The sequence below is a fragment of the Cervus elaphus genome, chromosome 22, assembly GCF_910594005.1.
Source record: "Cervus elaphus chromosome 22, mCerEla1.1, whole genome shotgun sequence".
Classification (NCBI taxonomy): Eukaryota; Metazoa; Chordata; class Mammalia; order Artiodactyla; family Cervidae; genus Cervus; species Cervus elaphus.
The window spans coordinates 50,551,462-50,572,121 of NC_057836.1; the positions used below are offsets into that span (position 1 = coordinate 50,551,462).

Consider the following 20,660-nt stretch of genomic DNA (forward strand, 5'->3'; position numbering starts at 1 on the left):
TGAGCGACTGAGCTTACCTATATGTACCTTTAATATACAAGTTACCTAATAAGAATCCTTCATTCTTCAGTGATTACTCGAATATCTAGTGAAAGGTATCATGCAAACTGTTCCATAGCTTTTCTAATTGGGACTCAAAGTACTATCACAACACCCCTTTGATTAAGTTTTTATTATAGATTTTCTCGCATTTTAATCTAAAAATTTATTTACTCATTATTTTTCTCCCACTAGGCTACAGGTACACAAGCTAAGACTGTTTCTATTTATTTTTGTATCCCTAAACATACTGAGGGCTTCACAGGAGACTCAGTGGTAAAGTCTGACTGCAAAGCAGTCAATGGGTTCAATCCCTGGGTCAGGAAGATCCCTGGGGAATGAGATGGCAACCCTCTCCAGTAACACAGTGCAGCGTCTAGCAAATTTTTGAAAAATATTAATTTTATAAATAAGTGAATGAAAGGATATACAAATTGATCCTGGAACTGGCCCCTATACATGCAGTAAGATGAACAAAAAATTATGATCTTCAAATTTTGGAACTAAATTAATGGATTTTAGCAAATATTCTATCTGGATTATCTTAGAAAGAATTACATGCAAATTAAATGAAGACAAATCTTTGCACTCCTGAGATACAACCATTTTGTAAATTAGCTTACTGAATGAATAAAGCTAAATAATTTGCACTCAATTTGAAAACAAATACAATTTTATAAATTTAACCATTTTTCTAAGATATTAAAGCACATATATTATATCTAGTTTAAAATTCTTAACTGTGACCTTGACTAAACTTATAAAAGTTCAGCAGAAGTCACCTCACTATCCTAATTTGTTTCTGAAAAGCTGTATGTAAATTTATGTATGTACCAAAATTTCAACAAAAGGTAAAGTATAAGCATTTGGAAGCATGTGATAAATTCTTTCATAAAGCAAATCAGCACTAATTTTTTATTCTTCTCAACTATGAGGTTTTTATATATAGCAAATATTCTCTTTTCACTTTCAACTTTGAAATATAAACACATACTAAATAAAATTTTTTTAAAAATTGTCTTAGAGAAATACTATTAAGCTACCATTAGACTATACTAAGAACACTTTATACTATACCTGTTCCAAAGTCTGACTAGGAAGATGGGCCTCTGTCATAACCAATCCATAACGCTGAGTCGCTAAATTTCTCATTTCACTGTAAGTAGCCCAGTCATGAAGAGCTACTGTCGTTAGATTGTAGAAAGTCTTGTCTAGGTAGTGAGTTACATAAGCTTCAAAACAAACAAAAAAATCAAAACTTTTTTTGATTCATGATAACAGTAGGAAAGGAAGAAAAATGACACTAAAAAGGAAACAACTTGTCTTTGAACATTAAATTTCTTCCTTTAAAATAAGGTGCTAGGAATGGGACTTCCCTGGTGGTGCAACGGCTAAGACTTTGCCTGCCAACACAGAGGACATGGGTTCAATCCCTGGCCGGAAGATTTCACATGCCATGGAGCAACTAAGCCAGTGCACCACAGCTAATGAGGCTGAGCTCTAGAGTCCACAGGCTGCCACTAGCGAGCCATGGGCTACAACTACTGCAGCCTGCGCTTCACAAGAGAAGCCACCGCAACCAGCAGCCCACGCACCACAACGAGAAGTCCCTGCTTGCTGCACTTAGAGAAAGCCCACGCACAGCAACAGAGACCCAGTGCAACCAAAAATAATAATAAAAAATGAATTAATTAAAAAGTAACGACTGAGAGCTAAAAAGTGTTCTTTAAATAATAAAATAAGCTGCTAGGAAAACAAAAATGAAGAAACAAAAAAGGAATTCAAGAATAAATGGACTAATACAAAGAAAGATTTTTCTCAAGGTTTCATTTTTGTTATTTGTTCTCTAACAGAGCAAACACATACAGAATATGACCCTAAGAAGAAAACCAGAACACTCACCTCGAATGTCAATGAAACGATTGAAAAACCGAATTGGATTCAGAGAGAAAAAAAGGGCCAGGTCTTTCATGCCAACTTTGAAAGGGTTTCTGTCATCCAGCTTTAAATGAGTATGCACAGAAAGTCGCAGGTCCTTCTCTATTTCTTTGCACAACTTGTCCAGCAAATGCTATTCAGAAAAGAATTGATATCTTAAATTTTCAAAATGATATTCCAATTGTATGATTCTTCTAGATGTCCATGTTCTCAATGTGAAGAGCTTTATACTCAGTACAATGATGAAAAAGCTTGTCAAACTGTCAAACTAAATACTCTCTGGTAAAATACTGTTTCACTGGGAAAGTGAAATTATTTTGCTATCCATTTTAAATCAATGACTTTTTTTTAACCAGGAAGCAGTCAGATGAGTTCTAATGAGTTCATTAGTATTTTAAGTATAATATCCTTGCAAAGAAAATAAAAAGCTAATGTCTGGTAGTTTCACCACAAGGAACATGAACATACAACATGAAGCATAAAGTTTATATAAACCAGAACAAAGGAAGAAAGATCCTGAGAACATGCAAGAGAAAAATTTTTAAATGCTTCCATATAATAATTATTAAAAAATCACAAAACTCACTGAGCTAACAGCAATGAAATTAATCATCTTTTTTGGTGTAACATGGGGTTCTAAATACTGACCAAGACATGTACCTTATTTTCTAAATATGAATATTCAGCATGAGAAATCAGATTAAAAATCTCACAGTTTTAGCAAACCTGAGTAAGATTTATACTGTAAAACTCATTTTTAATTCCTTCCTCCATATAAAAATACTGCTGGCTGAAAATACAGTTTTAAAGATAGCAGTGTTTACAACACACACTTCATTAGAACAAGGAGAGATGCAATCAAATTGTTACACAAGAAACAGGGTTTACTTTTAAATATGAAAGATTTCAGTCATTAGCTCTCAAAATGAAATTCAACACTGATAGTTGTCTTAATTGTATTACCATGAGCAGCAGACAGTATTCAAACCAATTTTGCATTTGCAGTCTTCTAATGAATAGGAGTTTAAATTCAAATATACTACTTACTAAAGTAAAAGAAAAAAAATTCCAAATTCCTAATTTGGATTTCTATACAAAAAATTAGGAATTAAAGACCAATTAAGCACAACAGTGACAGTTCCTTTGTTCTAGACAGTGATTTGTAAGTAAGAATCATAAATTTGTGAAAGTCTGCTTCAACCCAAAAAGTTTTTCCAAACACTGCATTCCAAACACATCTTAAGCTTTTCAATCTCAAATGTTACCTCATTTAAAATTTCCATGATTTCCTTGTCATAGCAATCCAGAAGTATTTCATAGGACTCCAAATGCCTCGCATGCATCATGGCAGGAACACAGTCACGTAAAGCACTGAACATGTACTAAAGAAGAAAATTAGGATGTACATGAATTTAGAAAAACTACATCTCTAAATTATATTGCAGAAGTCACCTATCTTAAAAGACAAAGCCTCAATCTGAAGGCTGTTTTTCTACACATGACTATCTTACTTTCCTAAGTAAGAGTTGAGTTTTATTCTCTAAAGCATATACTAAAACAAACAAACAAACAAAAAAATCAAAATCATATTAACTAATCCTTTTTATCTTGAGCATTCAAATACATTCATTTCCATAAGGAAATGGAAAGATCTGAATACCTTGCTGACAAATAAGTCAATTATTTTGACACAAACTAAAACCCAGTGAAATGAGAATGATTAGGAATAAGAGAAGAGTTAAATATATATTCAAATTAATTTGTATTAATATAAAATTTATATGCATAGCACTGTTAAAAAACAGCACCAGTTTTTAAATGGTTTATTAAATGATCTATTTTAAAATTAATTAAAATGGTTTGACAGTGAATTAAAAAAAATGAAGAAATAATGTTCTTTACACTATTCTTTTACTTACATGTAGTCTGGCTGCATCAACAGCATTTTCATATACGTCATCTAAGTAAATTGGGAAGACAGCTCGATGCCAGTATAGAAAACAACAGTCACATTGTGTCTGGACTCTACAATGTAAAGTAGTAATTAGTGGTACCAAAAGTGAAGCAACCCCCCAAAATAATGAAAAGAATGACATTACATACTGTAAAGGTAAGAGTGTCTATTCATATCTGCATTCCCTATATATTTAACTCAAAATTAGCATAGAAAAGTCACAAATATTCTTCAAATAATGGTAACAAAACAGTCCAATATCTGACACTGTCAGAATTTTATAAATGCATTTTAGTTTTAAAGCATACTTAAAAAATATATAACTTTAATTAAGATAGTTTAAATTTTCAGTATTATTTGATATGACTAGACTTACAAGACCTGCACCACATGCACCATTTTACCTGTCTTAAAGTTGAAAAGGAGACCTTTCAAAAACCTGTGACCAAAACAGCAACCACAAAAACCAGTGGCACTCAACCTATTTATTATCTTTGCCAAGTGACCATTTCATGCTTTATAGGGCAACAACTTGATCATAAATATCTTATAGTGAAGAAAAGTTCAGTATTTCTTCCATAGATAGAAAGTGAAATGCCACTAACTACAAAAATCTGAGCTTCTCCGAATAACAAAAACATTATGCTATAAATATGAGCATTAAATAAAAATTGTGCAGTAATCTTAGTTCAGCTGGAAATCAAAATTCAGAAAACCCATTTTCCTCTCTAAGAAACTCAATGCTTATTTGATAAAAAGAAAACAATAAAGCCACAGGAGTTATACAAATAAGCCTTCCAAAAATGAATCCATCTTAGTGATTGTCTAACCAACAATGTAACTCAAATTCTGTCCCAAATAAAATTATGGAAGACCATGTGAGATGGCTCTAAGTCTCTCACAAGTAGATGAAGGCTTGTTAGAAAGCAGCAACTCTGAGTTCATCAGAGATACCCATCACAATAAGCACAATAGTTCCAGAGTCTGCCAATCCTCTAAGGGCTATATCACATTTTTCAAGTGAGTTCTTCCAAAAGCTTCATCCTTACTACAGAAGACAAGTGAAAGAAATACGAACCCTTGTCAGAGTCTCATTCTAGTCATGCCACAGATGTTACAAGGAGGAACCAAAGGTCTACCTAGATTATATTCCTTGTATTGCTAGCCTATTTAAAAAAAAAAAAAAAAAGCTCTGATGTTTCCACCACCCGCATCTTTTGTTACCACTGCAGATCCCTACTTACCTTTCTCGAAGTTCACTGATAAGATCCAGCTTTTTCATGACTACTTGAAGTGGAAAGAGTTCTTCATCTTTAAATGTTTTCTATTAGGGAGGGGAAAAGCGCAGAGAAGTTGCACTTGAAGGACAGGTTTCTTAAGTCAGTAAAAAGGGAAGTGTGAACCCTCAGGTCTCATTTTTACCCTGTAAGTAACAGCAATACCCTTACCATCTGTGTGCCCACACTCAGCGCCAGAGAAACAATAAGTCGTCGCTGCTTTGTGCTTGGTCCATTTAGAGTGTTTTCAGCCAAAACTAGAGCAGAGAGCACATCAAGACGCTGTTCACTATATTTTTTGTCAGAAATTACTCTTTTCTTAAAGATAAAAGGAAACAGGACAGAGCAGCTTTAAATTTGAGGCAGTAACAAAGGACTCATGAGGAAAAATTTTTCAGTTATCTTTTCCATGATTCAACTTAACAAATACTTAAAAGACAAATACTTTCCCTGTTCACTTCTTATGATAATGTCAGATGCTTTATTTCCATAACATTCTTGCTGAGCACCGTCAGGAACAGCAAATTACTAGGCGTACCTCAAAGTTACCATATCAATTTAACAAGGAAATAATTTAAGAAAGACACAACATTATTTTAAAAATGCACAGTTTGTCCTTTTTTAGTAGAACTGTGTTAATGCTGGAAATTCAGGCTAAAGATAATCCTGATCACTCTCCATGGAATACCTTGGAGATAATAACCAAGAATACTGTGGATAAACAGGTTTAACTAGAAAACACAAAACAACAGAAGGGCAAACTAGAAAGATAATATAATTATGCTTTTATACCTTGGCCACAGAAATAGAATTAAGAGCCTGATGCTGAAGGTGCTGTGTTATATGTGAGACTGAATCAGCCACAACCATGCTTCTCCTGTAGAACATATGCTCTATCGCCTAAAAAGAATCAGAAGTGATTCTGTGAGAATCAACTTAAAACTTAAAATATTTAGGCACAATTCTAGAATATCTTTATGACTTTGGGCCTGGTAAGAAATTTATAAATGAGATGAAAAAAGCACTACTATAAAGGGTAAGACTGGTCAATTCAACTATATTAAAATTACAAATTTCTGTTTATCAAAAGCCACTATAAAGAAAATTAAAAGATAAACCAATGTATGAGAAAATACCTGCCACACACAAGGGATCAGTACTCAGAATATGTAGACACCGAACGAAATAAACACTTTTTTTAAAAGGCAAATAATTCAACAGATACCTGAACAAAAGACATGAAAATATTTTTCACAAAAGAAACAGTTAATAATATTTGAAAAGATATTGTCATTAATCATCAGGGAAATGTTAAGTATAAAGTCATCTATAAACACTAATTCATAAGTACATGTGCGCACACACACACACAAACGGTTGATAATACCAATGTTGGCCAGGTAGGGAACAACAGAAATCTAATATATTGACGGAGGGATGTAAACTGACATTAACTACTTTGAAAAATAATCTGGCATCATCTTAAAAAGCTGATTATATACATAGCATAAAACCCAGCAATCCACTCATAGGTTTGTAACACCTCATAAAAACTTCTGCACAATTATACCATGAAACATAAATTAACACAAGGAACGGCAACATGATTTAAAACAGCAAAAACTGGGAACAACACAGAAGTCCAACCCCAGGAAGACGACACAGTAATGATAATTAATGAACGACAGCTACTCATTCCAACATGGGTGAGACCAAATAAAAAATTCTGAGTAAAAAGAAACCAAGACAAAGAGTACATGAGACATCACTCCATTAGTACAAACTTCAAAAACATTTATAACTAAACAATGAGTGGTTGATAAGTTCAGTCATATGCCACAAACTAAAAATAAACAAGGGAATGATAAAGTTCAGGACAGTGGGTCCTCCAAAGGCGTAGATTAAGATGCAATCCGGGAAGGACAAGACAGGGGGCTTTGAAAATACTGGTAACATTTGCTTTCCTAAATGGGATAATAGGTTTTTAAGTGTTTATTATTTTTAAATTATGCTTACATATTAAATAAAAGATATACATGCATTTATACATATATACACTTCTATATTTGCATTTTATTAAAAATAAATATAACTAATAATATCTTAAAGGAAAAAACTGCTAAAAATCTAAAGACAAGATCTCCAAACTATCTTTATTTCCTAAGCAAGTCTAAAACCACTATTAACAGAAATTCACTAGCAAATCTTTAGCTCAAGTTTTACAAAAAGCTACAAGTAGGCTCTTCTGCCTATGAGTTTTATTTTTTTACTTAAGAGTATGCTAAGAAACATTTTACCACATTTTCAAAAGCAATCAAATCCCAAGATTACAACACTTCCTCTAAATTACAAAATAAACAGCCTCATGCTGACTAGCCTCATATGCATTTTAATGCTATAAAATATAACATTTCATGTGTAGTTTTTAAAACTCATGCAACACACTTAGAACTTTCATGAGTAAAACTACTAATATTTTGACTAATCTTTTCATTTTCCTTCTTTTCCCTTTAACTACATGTTAACTTTTAATAAAGTTTAAGTATATTGGCCATTCACAGAAAATTATTCAGAAATTTCTGTCACTGGCGAGTTCCTTTATCTAACTAAGAGACAAATATACATTCCCATAATTTTTTATACTCATAATCATGAAGTCAAACCGTACCCCCCAAAATCCTACTTTATGCTCAGATCATTTCTCAATTATAATGGCAAGGTAAAATAATCCAAAACTTACCTTGAGAAGTTCAACAAGCCTGCATAATGCCTTAACTGATGTTTTGGTCATTGGCTTTTGCATGGACATGTAGAGATTCATTGTGGTTTTAATAATGGTACTAATACTATACGCATATAAAAAGCCCTATAAAAAACCAACATAAAACATCAATTAAAATCACAATAAAAGGTTTCATTTCTTCAAGATTTCATTCTCTATGTGATAATAATCCTTCAACTCACCAATATCTAATGTTTCTAGAGTGCATTTAAGATTTTGAAATACTCTTTACACAAAGTATTATACATGGTGGTGAAGTTTCAAAGCACCCCTTTAAAGTTATGTAACCTATCACATACTAGAAGGTTGGTCCTATTGACATTACAGCATATAATCGCAATTAAAGAATTGTGAGCAATGTATATAGGAATCACTAAAAAAAATTTGGTGCTAATAAACCCAAAGAAAAAGGACAGAATACAAAACAAGAAAAAGGGTATTACCTCTCAAATATATTTTCATTTAGATCCAAGGACACACAGAAACAGAATAATGGAGATTCCTTGAGTTTATAAAGAAGGACCAAAAAGAGAAACATGTACAGTTTAGAGATGAACCTAAACTATATTATTGCGAATATATCCAAGGAGCCAGGGCAACAGCTATATGCCAGTGATTCTCAACCTTTTTCTCCATCTCCACCATGAGTAACAGTGGCTGACTAAAGGAATGACACAATGCAGGGAGGGGAAATTTCTGTGAACCAGTAACAGCTCTACGGTGAAGAGATGCGACAAGTAAGAGGACTAAGAAATCAGAGAGCAGGTCGCTTCCTAAGAGGTGACAGTAAGATCAGAGCTTGGGGTGTGCATGCAGGAAAGAGCCGCAAGTCTTACCTTGTCAGCTACAGGCCTGTTACACCAGACCCTGAACCTACTGCAGCACTGGGAAAAGTCAGAATGCAGAGACAAGGAACAGGGAAAGCTAACGCTAAGGCAGGCAGAAAAAGAGGTTTTCTTGGGGGCAGAGGTGGGAGGGGGCAGAGAGGTCACAAGCTATCACCTCATTCCCAGATGGTCATTAACTTGTGAAGGGTATACAAGAAGGATGTATTTTAAGCATCTAAATGGGGTGGGGGAAGGTCTGGGGTCTGTTTCTGTCAATGGCAGAATAGGTAAGTTGGACCAACCTTCCCATATAAAACAACCAGAAAATCTAGACAAAACATTTTTTTTAACTCTTAGAAGATATCAAAGAGCTATTAAGAAAATAAGGAACCACAAAGCCATCATAGGGAGAAGACAGAAATCCAGAGACATGAGCCCAGCATTTGAGGCTGCTTTCCCATAGAGGCATCTGCCCATTCCAAAAGAGGATAACAAAGACAGAAGCCAGACATATCTTTCAGGATCCCTGAGGATAAAAATAGGAGCTCATGGCCCATCAAGGAGAAGGGGGAGTCCTGCTCTATCAACCAAGCTCTGAGTTGGGATTCTTAAAAACTACCCCCAAAAAGTAAGGGTGAACTAGAAAAAACAGCCATCATACAATTTAGGTCCCAATTTAGATCATCTAAACCCATGACTGGGCTGAGGTAATCTCAGTTACTAGTTGTCCTAGACTAACGTGTATAGGAAGCAAATACTAAATCCTTTGTGGAGGAAGAAAAACAATACCCAGATCTTCAAATTATGTCTATAGTTCTATATACAATTTGTGTTATTAAAAATCACCAGGCAAAAAAAAAAAAATTAAAAAAAAAAAAATCACCAGGCATACAAAGAGATAAGATATATCCAAAATACAAACAACAAAAAATAGACAATAGAAATAGCTAGATAATGCAATTATTGGACATGGGCTTCAAAGTAATTACACTGAGTATGCAGAAGGAAATAAAACACAAAATTATTTCTGAAAATTGGAAACTATAAAAAGAAACAAACTGAAAAGTAATTAAGAACTAAGAAAAAATTTTAAACGTCAGTAGACGGGTTTAATAGTAGGTTAGATGAAGAAATAATTAAAAAAGAGACTAGAACAGGAACAGTACTTAAGGAGTTGATAACTGAGAATTTTCCACAAATTCCAAAAGCTTTACAAATCCCAAGTAGCAAAAACACATACCTCATGTAGGTGCATCAAAGTAATATTGCTTAAAAACCAAAAAGCAAATTTTATAAGCAATCCAACAAAGACATATATTGAAAAAAACAGCAAAACTGACAGCTGCCTTCTCAACAAAAACAAAGGAAGCCAGAAAACAATAAAAAATTAAGTGAAATTTTAACAGGTATTCCACAAGTAGAAAGATGAGGAGATGCAAGAAGGATAAAAAGCAACAGAACAGCTAAATATATGGGTAAATCTAAACAAATACTATTAAAGACAACAGCAACAATGCCTTATATGGTTTAAAATATACATAGAATCAAAATACACAACAGCAGCACAGGTGAGAAGGGGTAAATAGAATTAAAAGGACCTAAGAGCCTTATACTGTCTGGAAAGTGAATTACTCATTTATATTGGAGCTTAATGTTCAATAATGCATCTTAAAATCTCTTCAGCAACCACTAAAAGAACAGTAAAATACTGAATGAAAGTTAACAGAAGGAAAAATAAAATAAAAATAATTCAAAAGAGAGCAAGAAAGGAAAAGAATACAGACACAGAACAAGTGAGACAAATAGAAAGCAACTAATCAGGTGCTAATTAAATATGAGTATCAGTATTGACATACACAAAAGAGTTTCATTGGGGAGAAATATATGTTGCTTAAAGGAGACACACATTAAATAAAGGAGCCAAACAGGTTGCAAATAAAAGGATGGTTAACAGACAGACCTTGCAGACAGACCTAATTAAAAGAAAACTGGTACAGCTATGTTACTATCGCACAAGAGACCTATGACAAAAAGCATTACCAGGTTTGCTGTCAAAAGGTTTGACTCACCCCTAAGCTATAACGACTCTAAATGTTACGTGCCTACTTAGTCTCAAAATACATAAAATGAAAGTTGACGAAGCTACAAAGGATAAATAAGACAAATCTTTAACACAGTGGGAGATTCCAACCCAGTTAATTATCTCAGTAACTGACAGGATATTCAGACAAAATAATTAACAAATATGATCCTACTTGATATGTATAAAATACCATGACGAACAAAAAGCAAACTACGTTCTTTTTAAGTGTACATGAAATGTGTGCCAAAGTTGTCCATAGCCCGATCCACAATGCAAATCTCAACAAACTTCAATACTGAAGGTATTTTCATACTGGGAGAAATCAATAATAAAATGGTAACTAGGAGATCCTCATGCCTTTGGAAATGAAGAATTCTATTTCAAAACAGTCAAGAGAGCAAAGTAGAAATCACAACAAATTTTTTAAAGTGTTTTGAAGTAAAGAATAATACAAAACAAAAAAAGAATAATACAGATACAACACATTAAAACTTACGGGATACAGCTAAGAAGTCAGGACTTGCATGGAGTGTAGATTTGCATACATCAGATGCATATATTAAAAGCATATTATTAGAAAATCTAAACAAGTCACACAGATCCAAACTTACATAACCAAATCAATTTCAGTTTTAAACACAAAAACATATCCTACCCTTTACAGTTCTTTCACAGTGTACCTTCTGTACCCTGGATTAACAAATAAATAATCCAAACATTCTAAGAAAGAAGATGCAACTACCTGTATAAAAACATTACATCTACTGGTGAGGTCTTCAGCAAATTTATCCATTCTCTGCTCTTTAGATAAAATAGATTCCATTTTCATCATCCATGAGCTCACAAAGACGTAGTAAGACTGTACATCTCTAACAAAGGAAAATATTGAGGTTATTCAGCACAGGAAATAAAATTTACTTCCATTTCTTCATACTGGCTAGAATAAAATATTTCCTTGCAGCAGCCAATTCAAAATACACATATTATGCACACACATAATTTACTTAAGCAACAAATATTCATTCAACGTCTATACAGGCCAGGCACTAATTTTCACTACTAAAAACAAAAAACAGCAGTAACAAAATAGACAAAAATCTCTGCTCCCGTGAACCTTACATTCTAGAAAGACGAGTTGTGCAATAAAGCAATCAGTAACTGAACTCTGAGATGTCAGCTATGTGCTACGAAAAAAATATAGCAGTGAAAAGTGACCGGGGCAGCAAGTACAGTTAAAACACAGGGACCAAAGTAGCCTTATTGAAAAAGTGATCGTGAGCCAAGATTTGAAGGACATAAATAAGCAATCCATGAAAATATATAACAGATGAGAATTTTAGGAAAGTAACCAACAAAGGCAATCATCTCACAACAGAAGAGTGTGTGCCATGCTGAAGTGCTAAAAGAAGTCAGGATGACTGAAGAGCAGAGAGGGGGGTGAGAAGAGAAAAGGAGATCAGAGATACACAGGGGTGAGTGGGTGGAGGAGCAGGCAGAGTGGAGAGTAGGAAGGGGTTTGTATAAGGCCTGGGAAGGACTTCAGTGGAAAGCCTCTGAAGTGAGGCTGCTTAGTCGTGGGCGACTCTTTGCAATCCCATGGACTGCAGCCCACCAGGCTTCTCCGTCCACGGGATTTTTCAGGCAAGAGTGCTGGAGTGGGTTGCCATTTGCTTCTCCAGGGGATCTTCCTAACTCAGGGATTGAACCTGAGTCTCCCACACTGCAGGCAGATGCTTTACCTTCTGAGCCACCAGGGAAGCCCCCCTCTAGACTCAACCTTGTTGGCACCAGGGACCGGTTTTATGCAAGATGATTTTCCCACAGCCTGGGGGAGCTGGGGTGAATGGTTATGGGATGATACAAGCACACTGCATTTATTGGGCACTTTATTTCTATTATTATATCAGCTCCACCTCAGGTCATCAAGGCATTAGATCCGGAAGGCTGGGGACACCTGCTAGCGGATTTGAGCAAACTACTCTAACTCTGAGGAGGATCAATATCACTTTGGTTGGCATACTGAAAATAAACTATATAGGGGACAATGGTACAAGCAGGAAAACCACTTAGGAAGTTGCTGTGATAATGCAGAGGAAACGGGATGACAGCCTGAACCAGACTGGAAGTACTTAGAATCTGAAAATAAAAGCTAACATTTACAGAATGCTTACTAAATGCCCAATCACTGTTCTAAGCACTTAACACAAATTAACTCATTCCAACCTCACATTAACCTTATAAGTAACTAACATATTATGATCGCCATTTTACAGAACAGGAAATTGACACACAGGGAAATTAAGTAATGGGCCCAACATCATACTAGTACTCAGCTGAGCCAGGACTTAATGCCCAAATCTAGGAAACTGTCCCAATCTGGAAAAGCTGAATCAGTAATAAAATTCTACTAAGCAGGTTGCTTATTAACACTACATCACTCTATCAATGCATATTAAATCACTCAAGATGAGAACTTTCAGGGCACAACTATTTAAGGTATACTCCTCTTTTAAAAATAATAAATTAATTTTAATTAATTCAATGTGTTTTAAGGAGGTGAAACCTCACCACCAAACCTGAGAAAAATTATTTCTGCTGAGCCAGGATTCCATTAAACAAACACCACCAACAGCTGCACTCTGCCTCAAATGGTGCTAAAATTTATTATTTGACTTGTGGGTGATTTGATTTAAAAGCCTGGAACACAGATAAAGGGCAGAATCCCAGGGCAACGCCTCCACTTTTAGGAGAATGTGATCAGGACTCAAGCAGGACTCCCCTCTCCTGGGCTTTACTTCAGTGTTGTGAATTTGAGGTTTCTTTGGCGAGTTCTGAGAATGAAAAAGACACTGCCCCCTTCGCTCAAAGGCACTCTGCAGGGACTGCAGGTTTATGTTCGAAATAAAGAATTTAGAAACATTAAAATGTTATCATACGGGGGGACGAATCTTTGAAAGTCAACTTACTCAATTTTTCACTTAAGACGACTCAGTTCCTATAGCACCGTGGACTGCCTATGCAGCACTGGCGTGAGGGTCACGGCTCCTCAGGGCAGCTTGCACGACTCTGCTGCAAAGGCTAGGAGCAGGCTGCACGTGGGCCTGCCTGGCCTCTCTGACATGTACCTAGCTGTGTGCCCTGGCAACATTCATTTCTCTAAGCCTCATTTTCCTTACCTGAAAATGGGATGAGCATAGTACTTTATAGTAGTGTTAAGGGCTTGTGCTCTAGACGTGAACTCCCTGCTCTGCCACACATTAGTTGTTTAAATTTGAGTAAGGTCACTCTCTCTGTATCTCAGTTTTCTCACTTATAAAATGGCCATAACAACAGTATCTACCTCACAGGATTTTCTGATGATTAAAAAAGAAGACACACTAGCTTATTGAAAGCACACAACTAAATATTAGTTGTGATTTTACTATTTCCCACACGAGAGGATTGTTACAGAGTTTATGTAAGACTGTGTTTAAATCCTTTAGCAGAAGGCCTAGGACAAGCTTAAAAACATTGGCAATTACCATTAATATCTGTTCATCCTTTGGTTCTGACTGAACTTCTGGAGCCACAGGAATTAAATCTGTTCCCTCTTCAACCTGAACGCCCTCCAAATACTTAAAGAAAACACATCATTCTTCAGATTTCTCTTTTAAAGGTCAAACCATATAGAGACTTTTCCACTGAGTCTTCAAAGGTCATGGTTCTCAGATCTAACATCCTGATCAGCTTCATCCACGGATGCTGCACTTTGTGGCCCTCTCAAAACGTGGCACCACCAAACACTAATTATGTGACCAGTAAGAATTCAATGCCACTATCAATTCCCCTAGCCTAGACACGACAGCTAATTTCCAAAATTTGGGTATAATTATTAATGTAGTCTAAATACGAACTGACATTTTTAGCAACTGTACTGCATTGTTAAACAATGTTAAGCCTCTGATAACAAAAATATCCAAATCTTTAAGATTACTGCTAATAAATCTGATTCCTGTCTCTCCATCCTACTGAATTCATCTCTGTAATCTAAACCCAAACTTATGTCTTCATCTCTCAACTCTGTCTTACCATGTATTGGAGAGCCCTGAATCTCTGCCCTGAGTAGTCCTGCCTGAATTGAGTTGCTATCACTCTCTATGACTTTAATCACAGGACTTGGGAGTACTAAAAGACGCTTTAGGGGATCGCATACATCCCACACACCCTCCTCCTTTCCCACCGTACAGGAGTGATGCAACTGCCCCCTCAACAGTGACGATCAATAGAAAGTGGGTAGTTTTCCATATTATCATATAACCACGTTACAGATAAAAACCGTGATCAGCACACGGCCAGAGGCAAAGTCCCATGACACTTCACTTAAAGTCTTCATCTAGGTCAACATAAAATTTTAGCACTATACTCCAGGGAGGATGCAATATACTCCAGTGAGTAAACTTCACTATTGAGCCAGATGATGAGAACATGGGAGTTCATTATACTATTTTCTCTATTTTGTGCATATTTGGAATTTTACATAGGAAGAGAAGCTAAAAGATGTAAATATTAAAAGAAACTAAGAGTTAAAAGTGTTCTTTTAGGGAACAGGACTAAGGTATGGGGGCAATTCAGAAGAGGACAATTAGTTTTCCCTTTGAACCTTTAGTACTTTTTAACTTCTTAAATATGTGCATACATTACTTTCACAAAAATAAAAAAAGGATGGCATCAGAGTCAATCTTGCAAAAATCAACACTGAAGCATGTGCACGCAATGTTAACGTCATCAGATGGCGTCGACGGCAGTGGCTTCAATTCACACAAAAAACACACAATGCCTGATGAAAGAGTATGTATGTATGAGAATACGCACAGGTACATGTATTTCCAAAAAGCATAATTTGTCCACATCTTAAGCTGAGGTTTAAGCCTAAAACATTTAAAACAAGAACACACTCCTAGAAAATAAATCTCCAAGAGACGGTCCAGCCTTTCCTCTGGTAATGAGTAACTATGTTTGATCTTATAATTCAAATGCTTTCCATATATTCAGAATCAGTGTAACAGTTAAAATATAAAATATCTAAGTATTTTCATTATGGGTACTTATAAAACCTACTTGGTAAGTGACTGAGCTTTCTGCTGCAGGAAAGTCTCTCTGTGTATTTTAATGGCCTGAAGACTTTTTTTGTCCAGAAGTTTGGCAGCTGCTGGTATTTTCTGGATCAAAAAATTATCAGGAAACCAAATAATATTAGCAGTTAGAGTGATGGCTGGTACCTGAAACAGGAAATATAACAAACGGGGAAATCACTAAATGCAGGCTAAATAATGAACTATTTAATAGTTTGACAACAGGCGATGGAAGACAATTTATTTCAAGAAAAATAATGATAAAAAGATAATCATTAATATGAAAAATTATGTTAACATGGCACAAACTTCATGGCAAGGCATTCCTGTATCTGGTGTGGAGCATGACATTAATTTTATTCTGCCTAAATATTAAACAACATACACATGCATGTGCACACACACACTTAAACACACTCATGGATTTTCAGATGAACAAAAATATGTAAAAATTTAACAGAAACTTGAATTGTTACGACCTTTATTTTCACTTTATATTAGTGAAAAAATACAAAATACATATCCAAGATGGCTCAGTTCTCATGGTCACTATACTTGATTCTACACAATATTTAAATTTTCAACTTTGAAATCAGGCGCCACACCATGGAAACAGCAAAGACAGAAAAAAAAATTATTTCATATTTTTCCTACTTCAGTAATGGGAATGAATGACAAAAAGAAGGAAAAGAAAGAGAAGAGAAAAAAGTAGTAATAGTAATAGGAAGTTAATGCATAGGGAAAGATCCGGAAAAGCACCTACTAATCTGTGTTTATATGATGTGGAATTACGGGGTATTTTCATGAACAATGTTACTCATTTCTGGACAGCTTAGTTTTTTAAATGAATATTATGCTACTAGTTTTGTAACTATTATTACTAAATTATCATTTTTTGTAAGCAGGAATAAAACACATTTTAAAATATCTAGTTTTATCCAAAATCTTTCCCATCTATTCAAATTGAAAAAAACAGAAGTTACAAATTCTTACCTTCTTACAAATGTCCAATAAAGACTTGTAAAACTTTTTATCAACGGTTCGAAAAATTTGAAAGTGCAATACAAAGAGTCCACAAACTCCCACATACTTGTCTCTCTGATCAATTTCAGAAGGTTCGCCTTATAAAACAACATCATGAGAGAAAAACAGTGTACTTAAAGTTCTCCTTTAAAGGAAATGAAAACCTTACAAACAAAAACCAAAAAATGCATTTTACATTACCAAGTCTGGCTTCTACATTTGCAAAAATTGAGCGAATACTATGTGCAAATTCTTCAGCAAAAGTGCTATTTTTTGACACAGATACTCCTCCATTGAGAGAATCAAACTGCTGTTCTATACAGGCCTACAAAGAAAACATTTAGAGAAATTTAGACTCTCATAAGTTATTATGACTTAATATGCTATGAAACAGAATTAAATATAGAATGATAAAATCCTACATTCATCATTTTTAATTTTACTAACACTGAGGCTCAAGTTTTTAATTTAGTCTAATATCTAAATCTTTCTGAATGGGAAATGTATATATACTTATATATTTGAGCACCAGTTACGTGAAAGTAATAAAACTGAACTGAAAATCTATAATCCTACATGAAGGGACACAGTGGTGCTTGGTGATGTACAGAAGGTATATCTGATGAAGCATAGAAAAGCATGTTTTATTATTTTAATTTACACTTTTAAGAAGAGACTTTATTTTTTCTGGTTACAATTACTCTCCTAGCACTTTATTACATCATGTGTAGAAACGGCTTCTAGAAAAAGAATCAACAAAAAAATTCTCCTAAAATTAATGGATTAGTAGTTAAATTGGTATAAACAAGAGCTGTGATCATTCTGTAAAAATTGTGACCATCTAAAATGTAAATTAAAGGTAACCTTGAAACAGATTTTAAATGGAATATACATTTGACCCTTGAACAAGTGGGAGTTAGATCACATATAACTTATTGCTAGCCCTCTATATCCACAGTTCCTCTCCACACTTGGAGTCAACCAACCATGGACTATGTAATACTAGAGCGTTTACTACTGAAAACTATCCACATACAAGTGGACCCATGCAGTTCAAACCCATGCTGTTCAAGGGTGTACTGTAATGCAACTTCTGGTGAACACTACCAAAGCAGTGTCATCTCACAGAACTTCCTGTGATGATGGAAATGTTTTATATATGCGCTGACTGGTATGACTGTTAGCCACAGCTGACTTTTCCCCCCCTTTTACTGAGATACCACCAGTATGTAACATATGTTAAGTTTACAGTGTGAGGGCTTCCCTGTGGTTCAGCAACAAAGAATCTGCCTGCCAATGCAGCAGATGTGAGTTTGATCCCTAAGTCGGGAAGATCCCCTGGAGAAGGAAACGGCAACCCACTCCAGTATTCTTGCCTGGAGAATCCCATGGACACAGGAGCCTGGAGGGCTACAGTCCATGGGGTTGCAAAGAGTCAGACACGACCAAGCACACACAAGTGTGACATCTATAATACATGTGGCTGTTAGGCATTTGAAATGCTGCTAGTATGGCAGAGGGTGATTTATTTTAAGTTAAATTTAAATAGCCACATGCGGTTAGAAGCTACCTGAATTGTATAGATCCAAATTATATTCCCTGGGTAGGAAGAAATAAAACAGACTTTTAAGAGGCTGTTTCACAAACCTAAAATCTAGAGATTAACAACAAAAAAAACACTTGACACAACTGTTTATATACTAATCCTCGAACAGTTCTATCCTTTTACATAATTAAAAAAAAACTTTATCCCAAGTACAACCAGTATACTGTTAATTTCATTAGCTACTAGATACTGACATAATTATATCTTACAACATAATCAATGTTTCAAGCTTAAGCACTTTTAAAGAAAAATACAGGCACAGCAATATGCTATCAAAGTGCCCCACTATAATTCTGAGCTGGGTCTACTAAGAGAAGCTCATTTATTACCGTCTGACACAGCTCTCATACCTGAAATATCATTCCATCAAGTAACTGCCCTTCTAGTTTCAGCAAGAACTTTTCAAATGGCTTTAGCTTTTCCTCCTGAATTCCAAACTTCGAAGGATTGTGATGGACAGATTTCAGTAACCTTGTAGAAAAGTAGGAGACAGACCTTCAATTTGCCAATAAATTCTTATATTAAAAATATCCCCCCAAATCAAAGTCCTATATTTGTCATTATTTATTTGGCTCTGTACATTTGAAAATTTGAACAAAAATAATCCTAATATACTTAAATTTCTAATCACATACCTATTTACATCATCTTCAATTCAGATACCTGGTATTCTCTAGATAAAAGTGAATACTTAATAGACTGAATAAAATGCCTTCACTTTAAAAAGTTTGGAGTATAAAACAAAACAAAACCAAGCTGAGAATAAATAACTGTTACTTGTATAGAACAAGGAAAATAAACCTGGGTCCTAAAATAGTCAAATTAACATTCACTATACTTTAAGAATTAGGATGCTTTATACAAGTATACCATACTCTCAAAAAGTCCATCTGCAATTAAAAGAATGGTTACTGTCTTCAAAGAATATCTGAAATAAGATCCTTCTAAATATATATCTTCAGGTCTCTTAAAGGATCTGCACTATTTTTTTTTAGTAATACATTAACTGTAGAAAGAGAGTATTTTGAACATTTTGGTTGGCTCACCTTTTGTACATAGTCCAGTGGTCTTTTAACATGATGTGATTATCAATAATTTCATCCAGAGTAAGCAAAACTGTTAGCAGCTCTCCCAAGTGCTCATACATAGTCTGTCAAAAAACCTTTAATGATTATCATTTAATCACTAGTTAGAAGTTAAGCTTCATGTGGATTTTAAAGTTAAACACACTTGGGATAATTACTAACTTAAAGCAGTGGGTAAGTTAAGCTACAGATGAAACTACTACTCCTCAAGATGGAACAGTCAGCCTAAAATTGGAAAACCCTTCACCCAAATTTCATCCTTAATCACGATACTGTAGATTCTCTCAGACCACTTAGAGCAGGGGTCCCCAACCTTCAGGATCTAATGCCTGATGATCAGAGACGGGGCTGATTTAATAATAATAAAGTGCACAGTAAACGTAATGTGCTTGGATCATCCCAAAACCATCCCCTCACCCCCCTCCCCCCACCCCTGTGGTCTGTTTGAAAACTGTCTTCCAAAAAAGTGGGTCCCTAGTGCCAAAAAGGTTGGGGACCACTGACTTCGAGAGTCTACACTGGGCCAATACTAGGAAGAGTTACACTGACAGTGGGTCAATAACGCCTCATCAAGTTCACAGATGAGAGAACAAATGCAAAAGAAAGAAGAAATCCTTTAAGAGTTTTGCAATAAGTGTAGTACTCCCCAATCATATAAATGCCAAAGTAAAATATACAAAAAATTATTGTTTTACAAGTTAAATTACTTTTACCTGAAAATGAACTCCAGTTGTTTCTATAATTTTGGGTGCAATCCTGTAATAAAATAACATCCAAGTTTAAAAGAAAACCTCGTTTTTTGGTCACAGTTCATGTTTGTTTTAAGGAAAACGTCTCTTGGAATATAAAAATGTATTTACTCTTATTTAGGCTTTAGTCACTAAAATTTACGCAACACAAGTTTACTATCACAGTCCACTCCCAAGAAGAGAACT

At 34.9% G+C, this 20,660-nt stretch overlaps 1 protein-coding gene across 1 annotated transcript in view; it reads right to left on the reverse strand.

The window, feature by feature from the left end:
- WASHC4 (WASH complex subunit 4) overlaps window positions 1–20,660 on the reverse strand; it is a 53,176-nt gene that overhangs the window by 22,411 nt on the left and 10,105 nt on the right. The window contains exons 8-22 of the mRNA XM_043882577.1: window positions 20,439–20,481; window positions 19,687–19,790; window positions 18,991–19,111; window positions 17,236–17,359; window positions 17,005–17,132; window positions 15,998–16,158; window positions 11,643–11,769; window positions 7,949–8,074; window positions 6,001–6,108; window positions 5,380–5,526; window positions 5,176–5,255; window positions 3,897–4,002; window positions 3,243–3,359; window positions 1,942–2,110; window positions 1,117–1,271 (exon numbers count right to left, since the gene is read on the reverse strand). Coding sequence (XP_043738512.1) covers window positions 1,117–1,271; window positions 1,942–2,110; window positions 3,243–3,359; window positions 3,897–4,002; window positions 5,176–5,255; window positions 5,380–5,526; window positions 6,001–6,108; window positions 7,949–8,074; window positions 11,643–11,769; window positions 15,998–16,158; window positions 17,005–17,132; window positions 17,236–17,359; window positions 18,991–19,111; window positions 19,687–19,790; window positions 20,439–20,481 — 1,816 coding nt within the window. The remainder of the gene's footprint in view (window positions 1–1,116; window positions 1,272–1,941; window positions 2,111–3,242; window positions 3,360–3,896; window positions 4,003–5,175; window positions 5,256–5,379; window positions 5,527–6,000; window positions 6,109–7,948; window positions 8,075–11,642; window positions 11,770–15,997; window positions 16,159–17,004; window positions 17,133–17,235; window positions 17,360–18,990; window positions 19,112–19,686; window positions 19,791–20,438; window positions 20,482–20,660) is intronic.